The 18,199-nt window shown below is 37.7% G+C and overlaps 1 protein-coding gene across 1 annotated transcript in view; it reads right to left on the bottom strand.

Moving 5' to 3' along the window:
- Window positions 1–1,116: 1,116 nt before the first annotated feature.
- LOC307135118 (uncharacterized protein) overlaps window positions 1,117–18,199 on the bottom strand; it is a 38,901-nt gene continuing 21,818 nt past the window's right edge. The window contains exons 7-10 of the mRNA XM_079831309.1: window positions 17,470–17,643; window positions 11,722–11,895; window positions 11,592–11,638; window positions 1,117–1,925 (exon numbers count right to left, since the gene is read on the bottom strand). Coding sequence (XP_079687435.1) covers window positions 1,399–1,925; window positions 11,592–11,638; window positions 11,722–11,895; window positions 17,470–17,643 — 922 coding nt within the window. The 3' untranslated portion in view covers window positions 1,117–1,398. The remainder of the gene's footprint in view (window positions 1,926–11,591; window positions 11,639–11,721; window positions 11,896–17,469; window positions 17,644–18,199) is intronic.

The following is an 18,199-nucleotide window of genomic DNA, read 5'->3' as shown; positions in this document are numbered from 1 at the left end:
ACGCCCTGCAGTGATGAAGAGATCATCAGTGTTATTCACTTCACCGGTCATAATGTTACGCCTGATCGGTGTAAAGTGTCATTTATTCATCTGGAGTGTGTGTGTGTGTGAACAGCTGATCTACACTGGAGTGTGTGTGTGTGTGTGTGTGTGAACAGCTGATCTACACTGGAGTGTGTGTGTGTGTGAACAGCTGATCTACACTGGAGTGTGTGTGTGTGTGTGTGTGTGTGTGTGTGTGTGTGTGTGTGTGTGTGTGTGTGTGTGTGTGTGTGTGTGTGTGTGTGTGTGTGTGTGTGAACAGCTGATCTACACTGGAGGAATATTTCACTGTTTTACTGGAGTTATGATCAGATTCATGAGCACAAGAGACTCAAAGACTGTCATAGATGTATGAAAATGTATTAAAACACACAAGCCCAGAGAAGGGAGGCTCACAGTTGTGTTATCTAGAACAAAACATCATGATATTGTCCCATATTAATAACTGAACTGAATCATAAACATCATCAGGACGAACACACACTCTCGGTCAGATGCTAACACGCTACTCACTGAAAATAAGAATTAATGTCCATCGTTTCTTCTTGTTGAACACAGAAAGTCCGTGGGGGAATGTTTACGGTTAAACGAGACTCATTTAAAACACGTTAATAACAATATTAATCGCTAATATTTCCGTTAAATAGCCCCGCTCTGCTAACTGTATCACTGCAACAACGACATGTTTTCAAATGTACCGCTTAGCCAATCATTAGCCTTCATGTGGCTCAACAGCCAATCAGAGTCCGACTCAACAACGCGTCACGTTTACTCGGTGGCTCCGCCCTCTCTATGGCTCTGGGTGGCGCTGGGCGGAGCTTACATGAATATTCATGAGTTTCCTGTTTGGCGTTAAAGACACTGAAAATATGAACACGTGCTCTCCGGATCATCACAGAAACTGTTTCGAGATTTCCAGCTTCACATCCGACAGTAAATACATCAATAAATAAATAAATAAATAAATAAATAAAGAGAGACTCAGTGATTCTGAGAGAATTAATTCTGCTGATCTCATCACATTCATGATTATTCATACTGTCATCAGTTCACATCAATCATTCATAAACCACTTCATGGTTAAATCAATCAGTCCTTTATTACATCTCATCATCAGTTTACAATATACATATTACAGCAATCTGATAATATATCAATATTATTACAGCCTTATTACAGATTCAGAGCAGTGTGTGTGTGTGTGTGTGTGTGTGTGATGAATCTAGATTCATAACTGCAACATAATGGAGGGAAAAAAAATAAAACTGTAATTAAGTGAGATTTGAGTCTGTGTGCATGTGGACGTTAGAAAGAGGATTTACAAGTCTGTGTGTGTGTGTGTGTGTGTGTGTGTGTTTATTTAATCTGACACAGAGACACTGAAGAATAAACCCTAAATCCAGCACAGAGGGGTTCAGTGAATGTGGTGTAGAATGTGTGTAAGTGTGTGAGTGTGTGTGTGTCAGAGACGCTGTAGAAGGACAGAGTGCCGGCCGACACGTCCACACACACTCCTGCTCTCTGAGAGGATGAACTGATGGCAGGGAGATCAGTGCTGTTCTTATTGTGCCAGACAGAGAAACTGTTATCATAGCAGATCAGACTCCAGGATTTGTCATTGTATCCAAACTCACAGTCACTCTCTCCTTTCCTGCTGATTCCTTTATATGTCACTGATATACCAGCACATCCGCTCCACTCAGCCTCCCAGTAACAGCGTCCAGTCAGACTCTCTCCACACACAACCTGACGAACATCATCAAATCTCTCTGGATGATCAGGATACGGCTGATCCTCTCTCACACACTTCACCTTCCTGTTCCCCTCAGACAGAACGAGACGAGTGTGTGTTGTGTTTGGATCCAGTGTGAGATCACAGGCGTCTGAACACAAGAAGAGAGAAACATCTAGAACAACAGACACTAGACGAGTGTGTGTGTGTGTGTATGTGTGAGAGTGAGTGAGAGAGAGAGTGTGTGTGTGTGTGAGAGAGAGAGAGAGAGAGAGAGAGAGAGAGAGAGAGAGAGTGAGTGAGTGAGTGTGTGTGTGTGTGTGTGTGTGTGTGTGTGTGTGTGTGTGTGTGTGTGTGTGTGTGTGTGTGTGTGTGTGAGTGTGAGTGTGAGTGTGTGTGTGTGTGTGTGTGTGTGTGTGAGTGTGAGTGTGTGTGTGAGTGTGTGTGTGTGTGTGTGTGTGAGTGTGTGTGTGTGTGTGTGTCTGGATCCAGTGTGAGATCACAGACCCCTGAACACAAGAAGAGAGAAACATCTAGAACAACAGTCACTAGACGAGTGTGTGTGTGTGTGTGTGTGTGTGTGTGTGTGTGTGTGTGTGTGTGTGTGTGTGTGTGTGTGTGTGTGTGTGTGTGTGTGTGTGTGTGTGTGTGTGTGTGTGTGTGTGTGTGTGTGAGAGTGAGGGATAGTTAACGGAAATATTAGCGATTAATATTGTTATTAACGTGTTTTAAATGAGTCTCGTTTAGCAGGGCTGGCGACTCTCATTGGCCCTCATTTATCAATCTTGTGTAGAAACGGGCGTATATGTTGGCGTAAGATTATGCTTACACTCCTCTCACCGCCTGATTTATGAAGCTGTGCGCATCTCTGAAATCCAGGTGTACGCAAAACCTGCCCTTGATAAATGCAGCGGCTGAAAACGATCGTCATTAGAATAACACGCCCCTATATATTCAAGTCTCCGCCTCCCCCACGCCCTCATTTTACGCCATGGACACACAGAAGACGGCAAAGAAGCGAAACTTCTCTGACGTGGAGATCGAGACCATCACCAGGGAAGTGGAAAAAAAACTAAATTGTTTTATTTGGGAGTTTAAAGAGTGGGATTAAAGGCGCCCACAAAAAGGTGTACGGTGGAAATCCAGTTTAAAGCTGTTTGGATGAGAAATTACCTCACAATTCATTATTTTACAGCACGTGTTTTGAAATAATTAGCATTTAATTTCGTATCACGTCACATGTATTGGGGTGTACAATAGTGATGATGATGTGATGTGGAGTACCATTCATTCACATTAATAATTGCATGACAATTTGTAAGATTCTTATTATTATTATGATTTGTTTCAACGCTTATTGTTATTTAGAAGAAGAATGTTGTTATTATTATTATTTATTTTATTATTATTTAAAAGAAGAAGAATGTCATTTTTATTATTTTGTCAGTCTGAATTATGTTCAGTCCCAGTGCGTGCGCAGCTGCCGGGTCTAACCAACGTCAGGTAAAGCGCACAGGCTCAACTGGAGGAATACATATGCCTACAAATCAAATGCTTTGGTAAAGTTACACAAATTAAACACTGAAGTCCATGTTGCAGAAAAATAAACACTGAAGTTTATAATTACTATATCCCTATTCGCACGGGATTAGTACCCTATTGTGGGGAGCTCTGGTGATGTGTAATAATTGCAGAGAATGTCTGTGATCTTAATCCCTTGCGAATCGGCCATGTCTGTAATATGTAATGTAAATATTCCCCCGCAAATGACCTTCCATATTTCGCCAAACACCGAGGTCCTGTGATAATATAGTCCCGTGCGAATCGGCATCTCTGTGATTTGGCCTGGATTAGGCGGATCGTATATCATTTTTTCAAGGTTTTTGTGTCCTGTGCGCATTTCTATCTTTATCTTTCACGAAGAATGGAGCTAGGCTGCATATGTGCACTGTTATGAATTCCCGTCCGGCCGCGCGGATTACTTTCACTTTAGAATGAGATTTTTTTAATTGCGTCTGTTCTCTAACTGAACGAAATTATTTTTATTACTATAAAACAATCAAAATGATATCGATACGACTGTTTATAATTTCATACAGCTATATCTATAACGAAAAAACATTTTCAAGTCTTTACATCATATCCGGGAGATAAGTCAGTAAATTCGAGTAAAATCACAGCTTATCTCGTGCGAATGTGCCAAGCAAAATTCAGATGTGGGGGAGTCATTTCTAAATCACTTTCTAAATTATCAGGTCCCCGGATAATAGCCTACTTATCCCGTGCGAATGGGGCTTTAGTTGTTGTTGTTGTTGTTGTTTTTTTTACAGTGGGTCATAATATAGCATATCTTTGTCAGTGCGTTTTGTGGTGTTAGAAATTGTTTTTCTGCGCATTTTCGCTCGAACTCAAAACGTGCGTACACCACCTCCTGAGCTGGCGTAGGATTTGAGCGTGCCGTACGCCAACGGCCATATTGATAAATCTCAAAGTCACTGTGGTTTTGGGTGTACGCTGGAAATTTGGTGTACGCACTTTTGATAAATGAGGGCCATTCAGTGTGAGACTCACACACTCGGCTTCAGTTGGGGACACTAAATGCTCCACTAAATGACTGATCTGCCCATTGTCACTGTATGATAATTGAAATGAGCTGATGACATCACCGTTTTCTCCGGAGCGGCTGTACGGCCCAATCAAATTCTGTTGCATTATTGTCCTGTTTAACACTGTGAAGCTGCTCTGAAACAATCTGCATTGTAAAAAGCGCTATATAAATAAAGTTGACTTGACACACTCGGTCTTTGTCAGTCATGTGTGTTTATTATGTGTGACGTCTCCAGTCAAAGACTGAAAAAACACATCTCAGAGCAAAGAGGACACTGACCACACGCCGACACACAACTCAGAGCAGCTCACTCTCAATATGACAAAACAAAGCCTCAAATTCTGTCCGTTTTATTCTGAAATTCACTCAATAAATGTGTTTTGCTCTGTTTAATGTGGCGTGACAGATCGCTGTAGCGCCTCAGTTCAAGCGGCATCTCTTCCTCTTCACTACGAGTTACAGCAGCAAATAAACATGAATGAACATCAGAAGATACAGAACAACTGACTGACATCAATCCTGTGTCATGTGATCATCCATCAGTGTTTCAACCGCAGAAAGACGTCAAGCTTGAGAACAATATGTCACGCAACATTACATTTACCTCCGGAAAGCCATTCAATGACAATAAACTCCACAGTTAACTATAAAAATAACTCTAGAGAGTTCACTATATTATATATTCATTATATCTCTACTCTTATTAAAGAGTTATGACTATAGTTATTACTATAAAACTGGAGGCTTCTCTATAGTTTAGAGCATTAGTTGAGATATTCAAATATTAACACACTTTATAACAATATTCATTAGTTATAAACATTCAAACGAGTCCTCAAAACATTTTAAAGCCACAATGTACAGAACATCACAAAGATATAGAAGAAAATGTAGAAAAACATTTTGGATAAATAAACCTAAAAAAATACAAAAATGAATAACTGCAGAAAGGCCAAACTGCAGATCTGCAAATTAAATCGGCCTGTGCTAGCACACTCTCAGTAGCGCAACACTGATGCTCTGAAAAACTATCAAACATTCATTTACAGAATTAAATTAGAACAGAATATACCTTTCTAATAAATACAAATTAAAAACGCAATGAGTCGTATGTGTATAAACCGGTGTGTGTAATCAGATTAGCCGCTTTCACACAGCAATCCCGGGAAATTAGCAACGGCGTTCTGACTTTTTACCGGTAAGAGACCGTTCACACATCAGCACCAAAATACGGTAAATTCTTTAAACGCTGCGCCGCTCTTCATCCGCCCGCATGAGAAGAAGTGCTTTAGTTTCACTATCTGTTCAATTTGACAACATATGACGTCTTGTGAAAGGCATAAGGAATGATCAAACAGAACGCGTGTTTGCTCTTAAAAACACAAGACGGGTATAATAGTATCAAACTGCAGAGCCGCAGCGCTGATGAATGGAGAAGAAGGCTGGGTCTCGAGTGTTGAAGCTGCGAGACGTGGCTCAACGGTCAAAGATGATCATTTACCAGTAAAGACTGTGTGTGAAAGGGGCTATTGAGCACCCCATACAGCCACAATGGCATGATCCTCGTTTCATAACACTTCTGCGAAGATTCGACTGTGAGATTGGTAGTGGAATCAGGCTCTTCCTATCCAATCTTCAACTATTCGGGGTCACCCCTACATGTAATATGTTGATTAATCTCATATTTGATGTGTTGGGTTGGGTTTACTCAGTTTCCCAGTGTTCATTCTTCAGCTTCAGCTCAAATGCAATGCCACACATTATGATTGGGTTATTAGAAACAATCTCATTCCTCTTAGATGTAGATTGATGATGCATTATTGATAACTAGCAGTGGAAATAAAACTGCCCATCACTAGTAGCTCTGTCAGAACTTTATATTAATGAATGAATCCTAATGACTTCTTCAAAAGAGAAGATGCTCTCTTCATGATCCACACATAAGAACTCACAGGAGTTCATGAACCTTCCCTGAGAGGCAAGTGATGTTTATACACCATGGTCTGATGTGAGACATATTCATAAATCACCATCACCAGTTAAAGGAAATATTCTGTGTGAGCCTTTACTCCAAAAAGAAGTTTGAATACTCCATTGAGCCTTGGTTTATTCAGAATAATTGTGATATTTTCTTGTTTTCTTGTGGCTTATATGAGTCGAGTTCAGTCTGTAGCCAAACTAAAGATATCTCCAGCTCATCTTCTAATAACAGTGAAGTGATAACTTGAGGCAGTGTGTTCACTTTACAGGTGGAGCATTCGCCCTCTCTGCTCCTCTCTGAGGGAATGAGCTGAGACCATCAGCTGAACACACATCTCTCTCACAAGCACTTAAAGGGTGAGTTCACACACACATTAGAGCTCTGTCATCATTCACTCGCCCTCATGTCGTTTCAAACCCGTAAGACCTTCGTTCATCTTCAGAACACAAATGAAGATCTTCTTGATGAAATCTGAGAGCTCTCTGTCCCTCCATTGACAGCGACACAACTTGTTTAGGTTGCAGATTTAGTTGCACAAGCGGCTCGTGAAGGAACACATTCTGAACGATCTTTGACTATTACCAAGTCTTAATGTGTTTTATGTTTATATTGTTATAGCAGGGCTGTCAACTCTCATTCAGTGTGAGACTCACACACTCGACCCTTAACTGAAATGCATAGAGTGATTTAAATATGGTAAACAGAAGCTCAAACATGCTCACATGACACAGCAGAACAAACCTCATTGGTTCTTGCTCATCATGCAGGCACATTTGAGTTTCTGTTGATTGGACCTGGACTGTCAATGGAGGCACAGAAATATAATTTATAATATTTAATTAAAAATATATTCATTTATGTTTTAAAGATGAACAAAAGTCTTATGGGTTTGCAATGACATGATGAGTAAATGTGGACAGAATTGCATTTTGTGTGTGAACTATCCCACAACATTAATAAACACACACAGAATATTCCTTTGCGTTTCACCTCTGCTCTCGATTCCTAGTCTAGCTTTCTAATAAACCTGCCATTGTACACTATGAATATTGTTGAGTGTGTGACCGATTGCTTTTGGTGCTCCGTTTTTAACTCGCTTTAAATAAATTAAAAAATTTAAAAAAAATTAAGGCCTCAAAACACACAATAGATATGTGTTCACAAGACTTTTGACTCCAGGGTGTATTTGCATTGAGTTTTTGCTTCAAACTGATGTGAGAATCACAAGACAAAAATTACTAAGAACATTTTTTCTACATTTTTTGTGCCATTTTATTTTTTGTTTTTGAAAGTAGTCTCATGGTAAAAAATTAAATAATAAATAATTAAAATGAAGATACAATTTATACAAAACGAAATTCACTTTAAAGAAAGCAATTCACTATCTACAAAAAAAAATCCCTTTCTACAAAATAAAACTATATTAACTCGATAAAACAAACATTGATATTAAATTAAAAAAATAACATTAGGCTATAATATTTAAATATCAATGTGTAGAAAAATACGTTTGACTGGTACTATATTTATAGCATCTGAGCAGACATTTGTGAATAAAAGCTTTATTGCTGTGACACTAGGCTCTTTTACAATAAACACATTATAATCTGTCCAAAACAGGCCAAATAAATCTTGTCTAAACAGTCTTGCATGTATGACATGCAGCAGGATTCATATTTAAACGGTCTTTGTGCGTTTAATATTCACAGATGCTAACAGAATAAACTTAACAGAATAAAGCCTACCTTACAATCAGCCCTTGCTTTAAGAAATGAACAGCTTTTCATTAGGTTTCTTCATGAGCTTTTCTTCGCAACGCGTGTCAAAACGATGTAACTGAAGTAGGCTATAGCAGTACTTGATGTGTTTATTTGAGTTGATGTGTGGACGTCTCAGTATTTGAATCTCAATAAAGCGCGTGTTCCGTGGGCGTGGTTGCATTAGCGGATAATGAACTGGCTCGCGAAAGACTGACATCTATCACTTTTCAACCAGATTACATAAACACAGCATATTTGTTTTCAATTTGGTTTACATTGTTTAAAACCTGACATTTCAACGTTTCTTTAGACATATGTCTCATGTTTGTGAGACAAGTATTCACTAAGCTAGAGGTCCTTTTCTGAAGACTATCTGAATTAATGTCTTTGAGAGAGAGGCTGCAGATTGCGCATCATGTTTGTTTTCTTTATTATGCAAAAAGCAAAACATTTTGTTTTTATTGTGACTGTACACAACAAATTTAAACTTAACAGATTATAATGATGTATAACACTTGCCTGAATGATAAAAACGACAGAGTTATTTGAGTCTCTTTGGCACTGATAAGAAAAAAAGAGCTGATCGCACCGGCGCGACCTTCGACTCGAGAGGGTGAAGCCCTCATGTTTGCCATGTGTCTTTATCTGATATTGATCGTGTAACCACTGATGGTGAGTTTCTGTTGTAAAGTCAAGTCAAGTCTAGTCTAGTCTGTTTTTGTATTGCCAAGTCAAGTCTTCTTTTATGTTTTGAATTTTGATTTTGGAATAAACTGCACTTGGGTTCGTAAACTTGCCTCTCCAGTGGATTCATGTTACACCTATTCCCTAATTCACAGTATCCGATCCTTTATTAACAAGACACCAGTTTTAATTTCATTAAGGGAACAAAATGTTTAAAACCAAATACGTTACATTAGGCTGCAGGTAAGAAACTTTGTTTGAAATATGTTTCCTTATGGTTTGGCTTTCCTTAGGGTCTATGTAACCTGTTCTGAAATGGGTCTATTATAATTTATATATCGCGATATATATCATTATTGCAAGAGGCTGCAATGTATATCGCAAAATGGATTTTAGGCCATATCGCCCATCCCTAGTGCAATGTCTTACGTACGTGAGCTAGAACAGGCATGTTTATTGCTCTGTAGCGCGATCCGTTTAGCTCCACAAGTCGGATCACAAGTTGAGGTTTGAAGTTGATTTCTCAATTCATCACCCCTTTAAAACGCAAGGTGCCCAGGGCGCATAAAGAGCACAACATGCTCACAGCCAATAGAAAACTATTTTAAAAATTTGCAATTACATGATTCTTAATTGTGTGGAAGTATAACCTTAACTTTCTTTTAAAAGTCTTCTCATTCTTGCATGTTGTACTGATGGTACTGTAATATTTAAACAACATTCAATTAATAACAAGAAAACCAGACATTTTAACATTAAAGAAACATTTCAAATCAAAGTTCCCACAACGTTTTGAAAATGGGGTCATTTTGTTAGCTGGGCTCCATTGTGAGGACATTTGGTAGTAAAACCAGAGATCATTGTGGGGACCAGCCAGTGGTTCAAATGAGAAAAATTAATAAATTATGCTTATTTAAAATTGTAAAAAAATTGTAAAAATTGCAAAATATTGATTCTTAGATACATACAGATATAATAAAAAAGATACAGTATCGACATTCTAGCCCTTAGTATCGATACTCCGCCCAGCCTTTAGGGGGCGCAGCGACGCCCGCGATTTTCAAAAAAGTCATGGAAAATGTCGAAGATTTTAGAAGCGCCGTTGTCCCTAAAGGCAGATGTTTGGACACATTTTGGTTTTAAAGCAAAGGAAGGAAACCAAGGGATCGATAAAACAAATGCAATCTGCAAGCATTGCCAGGCTTCTATATGCTACACCGGTAAAACAACTAACCTGCGCGCCCACCTGCAAAGACACCATGCAGACAAGCTAGCTTCGCCGCAGCCCAAAAAAACATGGGACCCCACGCAATCTACTTTAGACAACACAACATCCAAGCTTCAGGTGCATTATATTTGCAAAGGTTTATGTCCCGACAGTGTTGTCGAGAACACAGGCTTTCGCTTTATGATCAACACGTTAGATCCCCGTTATGTGATCCCTACCCGCAGCTACATGACCGACAAAGCAGTACCGAGGATGTATGACAAAGTCAAAGACAATGTTAAGTCAGCCCTGAGTTCTGCCCCACGAGTGGCACTGACTTGTGATGGGTGGACATCGCAAGCCACGGAAGCTTTTGTTACAATCACTTGCCATTACGTTAACGAGGAGTGGGAACTGATGTCGCACGTTTTACAAACGCGAGCCATGCACAAGAGCAATATGGGGTCAAACATTGCAGAGTTACTGAAAGCGGCGCTGGAGGAGTGGGACCTCGTATCCAAAGACCCAGCTATTGTGACTGACAACGACGCAAATATGAGCGTCGCAGCGGAGCGGAAGTCTCTTGTCTCTTGCTGAGGGAAGTCCACTCAGTTGGTGGAAAGAGCACCAGAATGAATATCCACTAATGTCACGCCTTGCCAAAGTGTACCTGTGCATTCCAGGGACTAGTGTCTCCTCCGAGCGCGTTTTCTCTACGGCAGGCGATATTGTAACCGCACAGAGAAGTGTACTAAGCTCAAAGCATGTTGACCAACTTCTGTTTTTGAAAAAAAATCTTAAGTCATAGGATAAAGCTAGCATTACCAAGAGTATCCTCAGGTTATTGTTTTGTTGCTGCAGTGATTTTTGTTCAACCTGCCTTTTTGAGGACAAACCTGGTTTAGCCTTAAGATTTTAAAAATCCATCCTGTTATGAGGTAGATTAGATTTGTTGTTGTGCCAAATGTTAAAGCAAGATGTAGCATTTAAGTGATTTCATAGTGAAATATGTTATGGCAGTACATGGTGTCACAAAAAAAAATAAGAAGATTTAATAAGAATAATAATAATAAGAAGATTGTGTGCTTGTGTGAGCTCAGACTGTACCCTTGGAAAGTTAAATGTTGATTTGTGGTAATTTCCAGATTAATACAATTTGTGTACAATTAATCAGAGCACTTAAAGTTGCAAATATTTAAGCAAAATGCACTTTGTTATAATGCACTTTTGTCTTCAATAAATTGAGTAAATGTGTTCAGCATTAACTAATTGGCTCTGGCCCATGTATTTTTATTGAATCGTATCACATTGTATCAAATCGTATCGAGACAGCTCTGTATCGAGGTACATATCGAATCGTGACCTGTGTATCGAGGTATGTATCGTATCGCCAGGTTCTCCAAGGTATACAGCCCTAGTGAAGGGTAGGTTTAGGGGTATGGGCTTAGGGGACAGAAAATATGTTACATCAATATAATAACAATAGAAGTAAGTCCCCACGAAGATACAAAAATCCAACATGTGTGTGTTTGTGTGTGTGTGTGTGTGTGTGTGTGTGTGTGTTTTTGTAGACATACACTTTCGTGGTCCTGCTGTGATACTTATCTCCCCTCCATGATCAACACTATAAACACACAAACACACATTAATGTAAATATACATCATGCACACATGCGCTCATTATGTCAGTATCAGTGTTTGACACACTTGAGTATCTGTAGTGAGCATTTCAGATCCTCCAGTTTGTCAGAGAGTAGCTTGACTCCTGAATCTCCTGGGTGATTGTAGCTCAGATCCAGCTCTCTCAGATGTGAGGGGTTTGAACTCAGAGCTGAAGACACAAAATCACAGCCGTCCTCTGTCACCATACAGCCAGACAACCTACATATGGATCAAAACAGCCTTGTCATCTATTTAGTTCTCTTTATACGTCTCACCAAAAACATTTTCATATTTGTCTTAACAAATTAAAACACACTGGATTTTCAAACATCAGCAATAATGCTACTCAGTTAAATATATCAGTAGTAATTCAATAAACACACTTAAAAAAATAAATATAATAATACATGCAGTCCTCCAGAAATTCACATTTACATTTCTGTGAATGATGAAGTTTCTGTGTTTAACTGTGATATTTCATTGGCTGAGGTTTTAAACGTGCTTTGATTAATTTACTGTGCGTCTGCGAATGTGTTTGTGAGTGCATGTGTACGTGAATTTGTGTGTGAGTGTACAGGGAGTGCAGAATTATTAGGCACGTTGATTTTCTGATCATATTTTTTTTCCAGGCACATTTGACCAATTCCAAACCACAGTAATCCTAATAACTACTATTAATTTAGTATTTAATAATGTATAAGTGATATATAATTGTTCATGAAGGCTGGAAATGAAAAACACCTTATATTCAGGTGTGCAGAATTATTAGGCATGTTTTCTTTTACAGATAAATTGAGCCAAAAAAGAGATTTAACTCAGACTGAAAAGTCAAAAATTATTAAATGCCCATGAGAAGGATGCAATACTAATGCAATACTAGACATTGCAGTTAAGGCATGACCATTGGACAGTGAAATGCTCGTTGGGTCAGCAGGGTCAGACAAAAACATGTGGCGGAGAAAAGACACCTCTTAACCGCAAAAGAATTAAGAATTAAGGTGAAGAATTAAGGGTGAAACCATCAGGAACCCTTTAGTCTCCAGCGCCACCATTTTCCAGAGCTGCAACCTACCTGGAGTCTCCAGAAGTGCAGGTGTCAGGATCTCAGAGACTTCAGTTAGGTAAAGAATCCTAAAAAATGACCCCCACTAAATAAGAATCATAAGCTGAAGTGTTGTAAAATACATGAAGCCTGCTTTTTTATAGGCTTTATAGGTTGAGAATGACTCTTGAAGGACCAGCACCACATCCTCTAGTACCACTGTTTGAAGAATTCATCTTCCAGAATCTGGCAGTACGTTTTGGGAGTTCATTTTAGTCCATCCTGAAGTCCATTTTGCAGAGATGGACTAAAAATGAACTCCCAAAACGTACTGCCAGATTCTGGAAGATGAATTCTTCAAACAGTGGTACTAGAGGATGTGGTGCTGGTCCTTCAAGGGTCACTCTCAACCTATCTGTCCATAAAGCCTATAAAAAAACCTTCTTCATGTATTTTACAACACTTCAGCTTGTGATTCTTATCTAGTGGGGGTCATTTTTTAGGATTCTTTACCTAACTGAAGTCTCTGAGATCCTGACACCTTGCACTTCTGGAGACTCCAGGTAGGTTGCAGCTCTGGAAAATGGTGGCGCTGGAGACTAAAGGGTTCCTGATGGTTTCACCCTTAATTCTTCACCTTAATTCTTAATTCTTTTGCAGTTAACAGGTGTCTTTTCTTCACCACCTGTTTTTGTCAGATCCTGCTGACCCAACGAGCATTTCACTGTCCAATGGTCATGCCTTAACTGCAATGTCTAGTATTGCATTAGTATTGCATCCTTCTCATGGGCATTTAATACTTTTTGACTTTTCAGTCTGAGTTAAATCTCTTTTTTGGCTCAATTTATCTGTAAAAGAAAACATGCCTAATAATTCTGCACACCTGAATATAAGGTGATTTTCATTTCCAGCCTTCATGAACAATTATATATCACTTATACATTATTAAAGTAGTTATTAGGATTACTGTGGTTTGGAATTGGTCAAATGTGCCTGGAAAAAAAATATGATCAGAAAATCAACGTGCCTAATAATTCTGCACTCCCTGTATGTGTGTGAGTGTGTGTTAGAGGCATGGCCGGACCATTGGTCTGACTGCGAGCTTTGAGGACATAATCAAATTTATTATTGTTTCACATTAATAATGTGAAACAAGGACACACATATTGAATTGCGTCTCCTCACATTTATTTGTGATCACATGGCTACAGTAAACAGCTCCATTAAGGCTTTTAGCCCAAAAGAGCTCACATTTATAAAGATAATGATTTTGAATTCTCATATGTTCACACCTCGTGTCTTTACAGAGAATGATACTTTTCTATAAATTTTCCACTAAGTTCAGCGATCTGAAGAGTTTTGAGCTCTCTTGAGGTCTCATTATATTGGGGCAGAAATGTCATCAAAATGATAAAAAATATCCATTCAATGAGTTCCTGTTTTTTTATATTTATAACATAAGCCTATGATATGAGTTATCACACGATCAAGAATGCTGTTTTTCTGAACATCTTTTAGTTTGACGCGTTAAAAATATGTAACGCATCTGCATTTTCTGTCATTAAAGCCACAACAAGACAAAGAGAATGTGCTTTCTGTGAATGTACCGTCTGTGGCTTTGTTTACACTAGTGTGTTTTTGCTTTAAAATGCATAACTTTTGCTATTTGGGCTACTCTTGTGTGAAAAAGGAACAATATAGAGCAACACGAAGAAAGTCAGAAAAAGGCCTGCACGAGGGAGAGGAAGACGAGTACCAGGACAAGGGAGAGGAGTGGGACAAGGGCAAGGGAGAGGAATGCCTGGAAAAGGGCAAGGTAGATTTAGGGTAACTGATGAAATAAGAGCTACTATCATTGACCATGTCATAAACCACAGGCTATCATACAGAGAGGCTGGTGAACGAGTACAGCCAAAACTCAGCCAGGACACAGTGGCATCCATTATTCAGATTTTTCAAGAAACCAACAGGTAGGACATTGTATAAGGGCTTCTCCTACTGCAAAGTGTAAATTATTTTACCATGTATTACAGTGACTGTATGCCTCTGGTCCCTAACTGTATTTTGTCCATCTAAGAATTCAACGGCTCCCTCAGGGGGCAGAGGAAAGCTCCTAAATGAAGAACAGGCATTTTGCAAGCTACTCTGAGATGGGTCATTCATTTTTTGTATTGAATTTCTGCAGCAAAAGAAACAAAATGCATGCATTTACTAAACCCAACAAAACAAAAATGTGGAGTCTTCAAAAGACACACAATCTATGATCAATAAAATATAATGTCTGTTGTATAAGGGCAGACCTGACACATAAAATAATGCAGTTTCTGTAATTCCATCTAGTGTTAGTGTTTTTATAACATTGTGCTGTGATTGACTAAATGTTCCTGAAGGGAACGTGTGTTAGGGTTTTGGTAGGTATAGTGTGTTAGTGAATTATTGTATTTTGAAAATTAGTTTTGGCGTTAAGTTTACAATGTGTGATTTTGAGCATGAAATGAATCGTTTGGCAATTGCGTGATGTAGGTGTGTTGGTGCATTAAGAGTTTAAGAAATGTGTTAAAAATATTGAAAGAAATTGTCATTGCGATTGTAAAAAACTGTAAATGAGTTAAAGTCTTCAATGAACGTAAAGAGTTGTGAGAAAATGGGATACGTGTCAAATCCGCCACTAAATCTGTCTGTCATTAATATTAGTCAAAGAACAAAGGTAACAAAGAAAATTGTAGCTTTAATAAGGATTAATCTTTATTTAATGTATAATTTATGCAGTGCAGTCTCTTTGATAACTTTATTCAATTTGTATATATTTATCTGTTAGACTGGTAGTAAGGGCACAGGTAAATATGACATTAATTATGGGTTAATGTGAAGATTGTTTTATATTCACTTAACCCTCTAGGGTACTTCATTTATGGGTCACACTCAGGACTTTCAGGTCAAAAATGACCCGGAGGGCGGGACTAAGATAAAAAATGTTTTAAGTAAAATCAATGAAATATATTTTTGTTCAATAATATTTTTTCTTTTCTTTTTTGGTGTTTTGAGATAATTTTATGATTTATAATTAATATTTATGCAATAATTATGACCCATTTTTTCCCATTGAATATAATCGAAAATGTATAATTAATTATTAAAGCTGTATTTTATTTTAGAGTCAAGCCTAGGCCTCATGAAAGCAATTTTTTTAATGAGATCGGTGCCATCCGGTGGACACATTGAGCATTTTTATCACGCAATAGCACATTTTTATCACTATAGTGGATTTACAGCTCTCTGTAGAAAGGCTTGTGAATTCTAGTGATTTTCACACATATTTGCCCATTTTTTTCAGGTTGTTGATTTTAATATATAATAACAGATTCTCAAAGACTATTTTTGTCAAGTTGTTTGTTTGTTTTACGACCACTTTTCAAAACCTGTCCCCAATTTTTTTGGTCATTTTTGACACAAAGTACACCAGAGGGTTAAATAAAAAGTTGTTACATTTTTTAAGCCTAATAAATGTTAAAATTAATAGCTTTCAATCACAGTGTAATGTTGAATGGCTATAATTTTTAAAAGTGAAACAAAAAGTCCATTTTCACTGAGACATCAGTTGCAGTATTAGTATCAGTGATAATGGCCTTAATTCATAAAAAGATGCCATTAAATATACTAAGTATTTAAATATACTGCCTTTATGTTGTTTCTACATTAATTCAGAGATTAATTGTGAAACTATTACATTATAAAATATATTAAAATCTTTACCCCAGTTTCACAGACGAGGCTTAATTTAGTCCCTGACTAAAATGCATGTTTGAGCTGTTTTGACTGAAAGCATATCTTAAAATATGTCAGTGCCATTTTTTTGTCTCAAGACGCACATCAGTAATGTTTTTATCTAAGGCACGTTTATAAAAGCTACTTGTCCTACATGCCCTAATAATTGAACTAATGCCTAATCCTGACTTAATCTAAACCCTGTCTGTGAAACCAGCCCTTAATGTTTTTAATTTTGATTAACCTCTGAAAAATGTGTGATTGATTAATCAGTTTTTTTTTATTGATTGCCAGCATTAATTTATATATTTAAAGTTTATAACTGAGTGGAATATGGAACTGAGTTTTGCAACAAATAACACAACCTTTAACACAGTGTTTTGATTTATTATTATTTATATAAATCATTTTATTAAATTATCTATACATGATATGCTCCATCTTCTTATTCTACTTGAATTTATTGATTCAATTAAAAATAATTGTCATACAAGATGCACACTTCTAATAAGGTTAGAAACGCTGTAAAGGTATAAATGCCTCTGGAAATTTATTTAAGGGGTCAAATATTGTCACTTAATGGAAAAGATTATTTCTGTCACTGCTGCGATAGACCAATGCACAGAATATGAAGAACATGAACATCTTTGGGAGTCAGCTCTCCATGACAGTTCTAAACCAGACAAGATACCAGACCAAAAAACACACACTCAGTAAAATATCATACAATTATAGTTCATCAACAAAATCCCAGAAAATATTGAGGTATTATTTTTTTTCCAATATTACACACCCCCAGTGTATGTGTGCTTAATAGGTGTGTGAATCTGCACTGGTCTCATGGCTCAATTCAATTATGATTACCATGTCAAAAAGAATGACTGAAAGAGAGCAGAACACACACATCAACAGTCAGATCATCTACAAACACACACCAACATTATGACCGGCAGACTGTAAATTATATTTTATATGTTCTTAAATACCTCAGTATCTGCAGATGACAGTTTGGACTCTTCAACCCATCAGAGAGCAGCTTCACACCTGAATCCTGCAGGTCATTGTTAGTCAGGTCCAGCTCTCTCAGGACACAGTTTGAGGATTGAAGAGCTGATGACAAACTCTCACAGCAATGATCAGTGAGATTACAGCCAGCAAGACTGAAAGAGAGCAGAACACACACATCAACAGTCAGATCATCTACAAACACACACCAACATTATGACCGGCTGACTGTAAATTATATTTTATATGTTCTTAACCTCTTAACAAGCGCCCCATTTTTTAGGAATTCTTTGAAAACGATATACCCAAATGAAAATGTCTGCAGCTCTTAAACCCTATGGTCTATATTCATAAACCTGGTCTTATTTTAAACTAGACACTTGAAATATTGCTACCCAAGAGTCATAATAACTCAAAGTAATATGGGAACAGAGTAATATACATGTAAATATACATGTAAGTGACTCACGTTTTTTGTTTTTTGTTTTCACTTAGGGAAAAAAATATTATAATTTAATGTTAAGAGCCTGAAAATAACTTAAATATAAAACTGAATGTCTAATCATGTCATGATTCAAATATGAGGATGATTCTCTCAGTAATGTAGCTTCTGTGAGCTTTTATGTCAAGAAAAGTCTAGGCGTCATTTCAAAAAGGCCATTTATTTCAGAACATTTGCTATTGTAAAGAGTAGTTTTTCATTCAAATAAA

Source organism: Gobio gobio (assembly GCF_949357685.1).
Source record: "Gobio gobio genome assembly, chromosome: 12".
Lineage (NCBI taxonomy): Eukaryota > Metazoa > Chordata > Actinopteri > Cypriniformes > Gobionidae > Gobio > Gobio gobio.
The sequence above is the reverse complement of the archived record's forward strand: the minus strand, read 5'-3'. Positions and strand labels throughout refer to the sequence as shown.